This window comes from Seriola dumerili, unplaced genomic scaffold, assembly GCF_002260705.1.
Source record: "Seriola dumerili isolate Sdu_G_001 unplaced genomic scaffold, Sdu_1.0 BDQW01000073.1, whole genome shotgun sequence".
NCBI lineage: Eukaryota > Metazoa > Chordata > Actinopteri > Carangiformes > Carangidae > Seriola > Seriola dumerili.
In genome coordinates this window covers 4,653,517-4,664,372 of record NW_019174328.1, presented here as the reverse complement: position 1 = coordinate 4,664,372, position 10,856 = coordinate 4,653,517, and the positions used below count along the sequence as shown (strand labels likewise).

The following is a 10,856-nucleotide window of genomic DNA, read 5'->3' as shown; positions in this document are numbered from 1 at the left end:
CTTTATTATTAAGTTCAAATGTCTTATCACTACTATGACTGACAGTAGCTAACGTACTTGGCTCACACACAATGATAAGTCAAATAAGTGATGAATATAAAGCTTTCAATATTAGGTCATAATCCTAAATCATAATGTTGCATGTCACACCAGTGTTTATTATAATGTTACATTTCAGCCCAGGATATGTTAAAGCTAACCTGGAGTGTGCGGTGAACTGCAACATTTGACTCCTTGTGTTTGAGACTAAACCATGCATTTTCTGTTTGTGTTGCAGAGATAACACCTACACCATTTAATAGCACACGTAACTAGTTTAAATTACATTTTGAACACACTGGCTTAAAAAAGCTCAAAGATACAAACAGAAATGTCAAAAATGTTATTACCATCCCCGGTCTCCCCTGCTGATGAAGACAGTAATGATGTCACACCTCAGCAACAGAGGTCAGAGTCAGATGAGGAAGGTGCTTCAATCTTGCAGGAGGATGTTGTGTATCTCTGTGTGCATGTGCCCATGTGTGCCTGTAACCAAAGCTTCCTGGAGTGTAATCTGATCCTCTCTGAGGGGGTCACTGCAGGTCCGACCCTTGGCCTAATTCCCAGCATTCACCTGCAGAGGCACTGTCAGTCAGTGAGTGCAACCAGGCCAGAAGGCACAGCAGCAAGGGAAGGGGGGAGGAGGCTGGAGCAGAGGTGGATAGGGAAGGGCTGAAGAAAGAAAAGAGGGAAGGGAGATAGAGGAGGAGGAGGAGGGGATAGGGAGAGAGCTGAGTGGAAAGAGTTTACAGGAGAGGGGGAGGAGAATTGTCAGCACTTCCCTGTGGCCAGCCCAGTCAAGTCAGTCAGTCTCAGCAGCACACTGTGTTTGTTAGTGCGTGGTAGTGTAGTGTTTCTTGACTCTACACACACACACACACACACACACACACACTGCAAAAAACAGGAGGTTCATGGAAATTTAACAGGGGAGCGGCAGCAGCAGAGGACAGTACAGGACTGTGGAGAGGAGGAGGAGGAGGAGGAGGAGGAACTTAGCTGAGTCAGTACAGGAGAGGACGAGGAGTGTCAGCAGCATGTGTTGCAGCATGTTTGTGTCGTCGTCTGCCCCCTTCAAAACACAGAGGCTACCCGTACACTGAGCAAGGTAGGAGGGTAGCAGAGGAGCTGCAGTGCACTGTGGAGTCACCTTCAGCACAGTGGAGCACACTGCCGGGTAAGTGCAGCAAAGAGATGGTGGGACGGAACTTGTAGGGTAGAGATGTGTATTATTTTACACAGGGTAGAGAGAGTGTTTAATGTTTGTGTGTATGTGAGGGCCTGCTCCTGCTTAGCACCGTCCTCTCTCTGTTTACAACGGTCATGTGTAAAGCATTAGAGCTTTGTTAGCACAGTGATACTGACACGTTCAATTAACAGTAAGTATTACTCACTGACAGTTTCCAGGCAACCTCAGTTTGCTTTCTGTTTTGTTCTTGCGGGTTAATTAATAACAGACATTGCTTTCTGTGTGAGGGTCAGAATAACTGAGAGGAAGCCTGAGCTTTTCCACCTCCACATGGTTTTTACAATGACCCTGCTAATGACCTTTTAAAGGGCCAATAATGTGGTGAATGAGTGTTGGCTGTGAACTTGGGCCATGCTTTGCTTACTGTTGTTGCTCCTCATTGTGCAGTGTAGAATTTAGTCTGTTAGCTGTCTGCATAATATATTTATTCTTTCCTCTCTGACAATGTGAGAGTTCAGGCAGGAAACAGGAAACCTAGATCACGTCTACATACAGCCTTCGTATGATACAACGGCGGTCATCGCTGCATGCATGACTGCTGAGGTGTGGAGGGATTTTTTTTATCTGATTGTGTAACATTAATAGAGAAAATAAACAGTAGGTAGATCACAGACATCAGAGTGACACTCTTACCTGCAGAAGTTTTTTTTTATTGGGTTCTGTTTCTTTCTCTCTGTGGTTCTTAAATGTTTTATGTTTTTTTTTCCGCAACCAAATGTGTTGGCAGGTTTCCTTTGAAAGGAAGAATAGCACTAAAATAGTGCCTTTAAAAATAACTTCATGTGGCTTGAGCTTTACAGATGTGAGGAGGGAGGCTGCACATCATTGGCCAACATTTTTTGTAAAGTCAGTCTTGAAGGCCGAGCACACAGTCAAGATGTGAACTGTTTGTTGGTCTTGTGCTCGTGAGAGCAAATGTTCATGTTTGTGAGAAATCAGAGGGAGCCTCCATCTGTGTTGAGTGTGTCACACAAAGGAAGCTCTTTGTAGTGGTGACACAGGTGAGGCCAGTGACTTGGAGCCTCCCTGTTATACACACACACACACACACACACACCCACACACACACACACACACACACACACACACACACACACACACACACACACACACACACACACACACACACACACACAGAGCTGTACCTGTTAATCTGCACTCAGTAACTGCACCCTGTAACCACATCACTGAGGTGAAACTGGAGCAAGAGGGGACTATTTGTAGTGACTCCACCATGAGGGAAGAGTAGCTACAACATTTGATTGTTTTTTTAATTTTATCAGTGTGATGCAAATTTGACTTTAAAATATTTTTGTTGCATTAATATAAGAATAATGACCTTAAAATATAAAACTAATATATTAATATATATATATTAATATATTATACATATATTTGATATCTGAGTTAATATTAATATCCACTGGTCATGATAGTCAGCTCTGTATGTGCGCAGCCATGCTGTCTACTACTGGCTCATAAATAATGAATGAACAGATTCAATTCTGAATCTCAGCAGACTCTTGATGGACAACACAGCCGTGTTATATCCCTCTGTGCTCACACACCGCGATTCACTAAAAGCAGGCTCTCTCAGGACAAAGCAGCTCATACACACATGTTCCAGATGTAATGAATGTTAAAGGGCTGCACGTCTGCATGTGTCCTCGCACGTGCAGATGTTTTTGCCCTGCACCTGGACACACCTAGGTTTTGTATCTGAGCGGGTGAGTGAGGGTGAAATAAGGGGAAACTTTCCTCCTCTGTAAACTGAGGCAGATCTACAGGTATGTGGAAGAAATTCCATCACATAGAGGGTCCGCGGTTGAATGTTGTGTGTTGCTGCAAGATGATGCTTTGGTTTGTTCGACAGTGAAACAGAAAGAAAAACGAGATTTCTAGATAGATGAAATCATCTTTTGTGTTTGTTCTTTTCAGGTTGTTTATGAAAGCAACTGAAATAAAGAGCCATGTTAATTATTTAATCCAGATAAAGAAAATTATTAAAAGACTTAAAATGCCATCAGAATGATCTACTCTAGACAATTATTAAACCACATGTCTGATTATGCTTGTCACAGTCTGGCAGGACTGGTTTTTCTGTAATGGCTGTTTTTGCTCGCTGGGTAAAAATGTTTTGACACCCTCAGAAGAAACATGATCGCAGTCTTCCTTGTGAAAGTTTCAGGTGGAAAACACCAAAGGGTTGAATTAATTAGCTGTTTTTTTCCCTTCAGAATAGTAGTTATGTGATTCTCAAGGGTAGAGTGCAAACAAAGCTGCAGAGATCAGGCTCATGCAGCGAGCCTGGCATGAATTCTATACGCTGGAAATAATCCTTTAAATTTCAATAACAACATAAGAAAAACAAGTTGAAAGACATTGATAAGGTGTTTGAGTGGAAGATGCACACTCCAGTCTATATGAGCTATGCATTATGATACAAACAATACTTGACTTGATAGTTGAACACATGGGTGGAGTTATTTTTTCATGATCTTTGGCTTTGACCTTTAAATCTGTCGGTGTTCCCGTGTTTGCCCGCAACATGTTCACACTTGTTTTTAATACACACTCTACCATGCACAGCACAGCAGAGGCTCCGGCATGTAGCTCACTGTGTTTCACTGTCCCACAGGCTGAAGCTCACGCTGAGAGCTTGACCCAGAGGGACGACAGAGCGCTGCTGACAGCTGACGCCTCGACCAGCCAGCAGACTCTGTCGTCACAACCGGTGCTCCCAGACGTGCCAGTCATCACGGGAGTGGAGGAGAGCAAAGGTGCAGCTGGAGACCAGGAGGACAAGGAGGAGCTTGAGTTTCCCCATGACCTGCTGCCCAGTCTAGACTTCAGCAGTGAGCTCAACATCTGGGAGTCCTCACTAGGGTAAGTTTAGAGGTTACACACACACACACACACACACACACACACACACACACACACACACACACACACACACACACACACACACACATATACGCATGCATTCACAATTGTGCAGGTAATGACAAGATGAAACCAACTCGATATCACAGATAGAGGAAAGATGAGTTACTATTTGTCTTTTGGTGACTGTTAGAGTTCTGAGGAAGTGTGAATCATCTAAACAGCTACAGTTGTTTGCATTCCTTGTCTACTTCCTGAGAAAAATATAAACAAGGGAGATAGAAACCAGTGTGTTCTTGGATTCTCTATGGTAGATACACAATAAATTTGCTGTCACTGTGTAGCATGACTAATTTGGCCTTGAAAACAAATGTTCTCAATCAGCTTCCTATTATGAGCAATGAGGTTCAACACGAGCCTGCAGTCTCATGAAGGATATCTACGTTTGATTTGTTTGTCCTTGATTTTCTGACTGTTTTAAAGTGGGCAGGGTTCAGCAGGAAAAAAGTGACATTACATAAGTTTAGCGACATATAGATCAAAATGTGATGACAGTTGTCGTAGTTGTTGATTTTTTGAGTACTAAACTCTTAATAATATCCACAGAGCTTGAACTTTTATTTAATTTAATTTAGTAGAAAATATTAATGTTATGGAGAAATACTCAAGATTTGAAACTGACTGTGGCCTTTGAGTTACAATGTGTCAGAAATCTGTCAATCAGGCAGATGAATATTTATATTCCCTTTGAAGATTATGGTGGGACTGGAGCCTATCCCAGCATGCATTGGGTGAGAGGCATAATTACAGTGTGATTGTAGCTGTAGTTTCAACTGGCATTCAGAAGTCTAACTTTATTTGATCACAATAAGCACTGTATTATTCTTAATGTTTATATTATCATGTTGGTTATTTTCCAAGGTAAAAATTATACTGTAGTAATTAGACACACCATCCATCAATATATGTCATACCAGTATTGCATTACTGTAAAATAATGTCTTGTGTATTTATTTTGTTTGATTTATGACTTTAAGGGAACAGATTTGTACCAGTTACTCAGTCAAGGTGAAAGTGAATCTGATATTGATTTGTTGCATTGTGTGTGAATGTGTGCAGAGCTAAGACTAGCTCAGGTGAGAGGAAATGTGAGCAGGTGAACCCCCTGCTGGCGGGCCTGCAGCATCACATGGAAGTCGGTCGACCACTGGTGGTCCTAGAGACAAGGTACCACGCGGACTCAGGCCCAGAGCATGGTGGGGGCTGGGGGAACAGCAGGGCGTGTGGGCATGTGGTCAGCAGTAGACTGCTCGATAAAGATTAAAACCAGGGAGCATGGAGTGGAACAAAAACCTGACAGGATGATCGAGTGTTTCTAACTTATCCTTGAGTGTGATGAATTTGGAGAAGTTTGGGTGTTGTCTGTCTGAGCACACCTGGCTTGGTCTTTTTGTTTTGTTTCATGCTTGTGTGAATTATCTGCAGATTTGCTCTATGTTCTGATGCAAGTGTTGCTTTGTCTTCTGCTTTGTGCGTGTGCTGAGGTTCATTTGTTCTGACATACTGACTCAGTGCAGACATATAATTATTATTGCTTGTTGTGTAAAACTATGAATTTAAAACAAGTCTTGTGAAAACTTTCACTGCACACATACACTGTCTCAGGTAGATATGATAGGCAACAGCTGGCTGCATAACAAAAGTTGTTGGCTTCAAACAGTTAAATCTATTTGCTGCTCCACCCTTCAATAGGGAGTGCCAAGTGAATTAAACACTGCACAGGCTTGAGTGGCAGGTTGGTGAGGTGATAGGTGTAGATGTTGTAGATGGAGTTTGTACTTACAAGGAAATGACAGAGCTTTTATGGAGCAGTCATGTAAGGTCTTTATAAGCCAATCACATGCAGCAATGTTTGTAAAGAGATATTATTTATTTATTTACATCTGGACATGAATCATGACTTTTGTCATAGTGGTTGCTGCATGTATTAGAAAAACAGATGAGGAGATGTGGTTTCCAGATACCAGCTGGTGACTTGAGTAGAAGTGTAGGTTATAAACCTAAATAATGATGATGGATCTATACACTTAATGGGACTTAATGGTTAAGATCACCCCACTCCGTTTCCTGTACTGCAAGCTAATGGCTTAGCAGTGACTCAGCTGAAACGTGAAGAGCTAGCCTGATTGTTAAAGGCATTTATTCCAAACACTCTAACATTGTGATGCTAACTGTGCACTTCAGGGAGTGTCGTGCAGGGTGATGTCACTGCTTTGATGTCTGATTTGTGAGGCAGAATTTGTATATTGGGAAAAACAATAAGGCTGTAATTATTTAAACAACGCAGTTCATTTAGCATTCACAGTTACAGTTTAATAATCACTATCCTTTAGATCAAATTTGTATTGTAGAATTAAAACCAAAAGAGGATTCATTACTGTGATCAGGATGAAAGAGACAGTATTGTATATACTGTATACATAATCACAGTCAAGACTCTTCATAGCGTGTACTATGTCCATACATACTACAAAGCATTGTTCAGATACATCATTAATCAATCAAATAATTTTAATCAAACTACTTTTTATGGTTTAGCTTTTGGTAGAAATTTAAATTAGAAAGCCTTTATTGTTATTGTAAGCTCTGCATACAATGAATTTAGGAGCGCTGCACCTCATTGATGCATAGGAAAAAAAAACAGACAAGCAACATAAAAAAACACAAGACACAGATCCTTTATGATACTAAACGTAAGATGAATAATGGTGAAAAATATATACAAAACACTGAAATATGAGGTTGAGTGTAAAATTAGAAATTCAGGCAGTCACATCAAAATGGGGAAATAATATTTCAAGCCTTGTTGCTGAGGAGTTTGCAATAAAAGCTTGAAACTGCAATGCATTGGAAAGCTGCATAGGTGCTATAATATGTAGATTAATGCCTTAATAAACCGTGTGTTTTGTTGTGTATGAACAGGCTTGCATGTTCATTAACAACCATATGCTTGGAAACAGCTGGTATTATTTCTTGTAAGGGAGTGCACCTCTCAGAATAGGCATGCTGAGTACAGTTGTGTGATTGCAGTGTGTGGAGCATGGGCCTCTGCTCTGCCAATAGCAGCGCTCTGCGGCATCGTGGAATGACCAGCTGTCTGCCTGCCAGGCCTAACTCCTTAACTCTGTCACCCTACCCTCGTCTCAGGCCTCATGACACTGACCCAGTTCTCACAGATGCCCGGCCCTCACCTCAGCCCGATGCCACACTTTACCCGGGTGTCCGACCCCTGACGCCTACCCCACTCGGGCTCATAGACCGTGAGCTCCAACAGGCCTTCCAGGAATGTGAAGAGCAAATGGCCTCATTGGGGATTCTTACTCCCACAGAGAACCACAGCAACAGACACGACATGGTTCATAATGTAGGGAAGAAAACTGGAGATGTGATGGTTAACAAGCCCAGTGAGTCATTGTCACTGCCTCCAGTCGTAGTCCAGCCAGGACATAGCAACGGGGGCCATGGAAACAAGAGTACACACGGAAAGAGTGAGGCAGCAAACAGTCAGAAGGATACAGTTGTGTTTAGCTTCAGGAATTACATACTGGGAAATGAAAATAGTGCCGGAGCAACAGAGAGTGAAATTAAAGCAACACAGAGTCCGGATGAATGTCCAGAGAAGAAGCCAGGGACAGAGACAGATGAACAGAAGGAAACACCCACGCATACACAATTAGAAACTGCCACAAAGACAGTTTCACCTACAGAAACCTCAAAAGATGCTGCGTTCACCAAACACAAACACAATCTAAGAGAGGAACATGTTGAATCTCAGGCAGCCTCTGGGGAAAATGGCAGACTAGATTGTAATACAGTTATTAGAGATAAAGGCGGAGAGGCAATAACAGAGATGGCAGACATAAAGAGAGAAAATTATAGTGATGAGTGCAGTATTAATGTTTGCATAGCTGAAACTGAAAAGAAAGGTGATTCAGTTAATGAAGTATCAGGGTGTAATAATGTTCAGTTAAAGGATATAGATGCATTATCAGAGCCGCAGTCAGGAGCACAGGCAGAAACCGGCAAACACACTGAGGAGAATCAGTCAAAAACAGACAAAGAGACAAATTCAGCAAGTGACAGACAGGCCGGGCAAGACAAAGAGGCAAAGAGGAAAGAAAAAAAGAAACAAAGGAAAAAGAAAAAGATGGAGAAGAAGGCAGAGGCTGAACAGAGAGCGAAGACAGCGGCACAGTCTGAAAGTGATTTACAGGCTGAGTCACTCATAGATGCAGGCATTCACGCAGACTCAGAGGCAAATGTACAATCAGCGTCACAGGCAGACAATCACGCTGTGATTTGTGGGGAACAGCCTGATAATGGGTTCGATTACAAGCGACAGCTGAGTCCCACGGGAAAGCCCAGCTCTAGCCCCCCAGTATCATCCTCTCAGAGCGGGCAGGATCATCTTACTGCCTCTGCCTGTTCACCTACGTCCAGCCAGACTCCTACGCAGGGGGCTCATCAGTCAGATAACCACAACCATACGGATGCCCCATGTGGCACGAATGAGCGGAAGCAACATGCAACCGGAGACGTCATCAATAACCAAAATACACCCATGACATATGTCCAAACTGCAGTTATCAATCCACTTGCTTGTGGTGATCAGAGATCAGATGCACAAACACAGGAGGCTATAGTTACCACAGAGGCAGAGATACGCACACAGGAGAATCGGAGCCCACTCACCAACAGCCAAACTTGTGTGGGAGAGAGTTGCGTGGAGAGTGCCCTTGAAGAGGCTTTAGTGGTGGTTGCTGTGTTGCCACTGACAACACCCACGATGCCAGAAGTGATAGAAAGCAACGGAGAGGGGGAAAGCGTGAGGTGTGATTCACTGAAGAGAGTAGCTACTGTAGAAACTGAAGAGAGCGAGGAAGCAGCAGGGGAGAAGGGATTGGGAGGAATAGACAAGTGCCTCGGCTCTGCAGACGGAGGGAGAGAAGGACTCCTGGACAGCCCTCCTCAGCTCTCATTAATCTGTTCACAGGGAAAATGCTCACTTGCATTCTCAGCCAAAGAGGGACAGGCTGCGTCTGAGAAAAGCTGCAGCAGCAAAATGCCACACAACTCGGCTGAGACTGAAATGAAGGGACAGAGAGAAACAAGCGTTCACAGTACAAACGCAGAGATCTCACCAGCTGAGGAGGGAGACAGAGAAAAGGAACCACTCCGGTTAGAAGCTTACATCAATACTTCTCCCCTTGGGCTACTCGCTGGTCCAGATTGTCAGGCTCATAGTGCTGTGGGATTGGAGGGAGCCGGAGAGGGAGGAGGAGGAGGAGGAGGAGGAGGAGGAGAGGAGGTGGGAGAGAAAGGAAGGCTGGCTACAGAACACAGTTCATTCAGCCAGCCAGAAGGCTCTGTTAGCGGGGTGTCATCAGCTGAGACTGAGACGTGTCCGCCCACCGATGTTGCCGAGTCACAGCTGAAGTCACAGAGCTGGAGTGAGCCGACTGCTACCATCACTGAGAGCATCTGCACTGAACAGGACTGTCTCTCTCACCCCTGCCAGGAGCAGCATGGCGCAGCAATTTCACCTCTTCCCACTCACCCTGAGCAGAGCTCCAGCAATACAAATGGAGTGGTAAGGGCTGATCTCAAACAGAATTTGATTGCAGAGGAGGCACTGTCTCTGGTACACGCTTGCGAGGAGTCATCTATCACAGAGACGGAGAGAAACTACGGCCAAGTCTTGCAGTCTTTAATCAAACCGCAGCCTTTGACTACTTTGCAACAAATCCCAGTCGAGCGACAAGCGAGCAACAATCAACAGGTCCAGCCTGAAAGTAGCACAACAGAAGCCAGGACAGCCGCAAGTGCAGCTGAGATCCAAGTCCAAGCTAAGGCCCAGAGCAACAGTGGTAGCCCTACTATGTCTGGAGTGGGTGTGTATGTACGTGCCAGCAGTGGAGGCAGCAACAGAGTTCACTTTGCAGACACTGTGAAACAAGAGGGCAGTTCCTCTGTGGATCTCAGGAACAGGTCAGTATCGGCCATGGACTGCGCCTCTTTGCCTCCGCTGATCGTACATGAGAGTTTGCATCATCCTGTTGTTGAGGCCAGCTTCATCTTCCCGGACTTCCTCGGCTCAAAGAAGCTAGAAATCCTCACAAATGCAGCTTCTACCAAGGATGAACCAGCGAAACAGAGCCCAGCTGACTTTCCAAAGCCACAGAAAGATGTCCAGGTGGATAAAGGAGGTTTGGAGACTAAGGACACCAAGAAGAACTTTGCCATAGACGAGTCAGGTAACGACAAGTTGGTGACAAACGCTGTGGGTTTACAGCCGGTGAGCGAGGCCTGCACGAACCAGCTTCCCTGTCCCACAGAGAAGAATGAGACTGGTAACAAAGAATTTTTTGACCTTTTACAAACATCAGGAAGTGCCATTTCTGAGGCTGATCGTGCCACAGTTGAACAGGTTGAGCAGGTGATAAAGCAAGAAGAGGCAGAAACAGATAAGGCTCCCATAAATGTGTATTTGGCAAAGGAGGAAGAACTAAATAAGATCCATGCTGAGTCTACAGACTCGGTCAAGTGTGACCAACCTCAGGAGTCACCTTTAATAAGTGTTGTTCCTGAAGAAAAAGAAGGTAACCAACATCCTCTGTCTTCA

General features: G+C 44.1%; 1 protein-coding gene across 1 annotated transcript in view; it reads left to right on the top strand.

Moving 5' to 3' along the window:
- Positions 1–379: 379 nt before the first annotated feature.
- Positions 380–10,856, top strand: part of tacc2 (transforming acidic coiled-coil containing protein 2) — a 45,820-nt gene continuing 35,343 nt past the window's right edge. Inside the window, exons 1-4 of the mRNA XM_022744004.1 lie at positions 380–447; positions 538–634; positions 1,160–1,216; positions 3,927–4,174. Of these exons, the coding sequence (XP_022599725.1) occupies positions 380–447; positions 538–634; positions 1,160–1,216; positions 3,927–4,174 (470 nt within the window). The remainder of the gene's footprint in view (positions 448–537; positions 635–1,159; positions 1,217–3,926; positions 4,175–10,856) is intronic.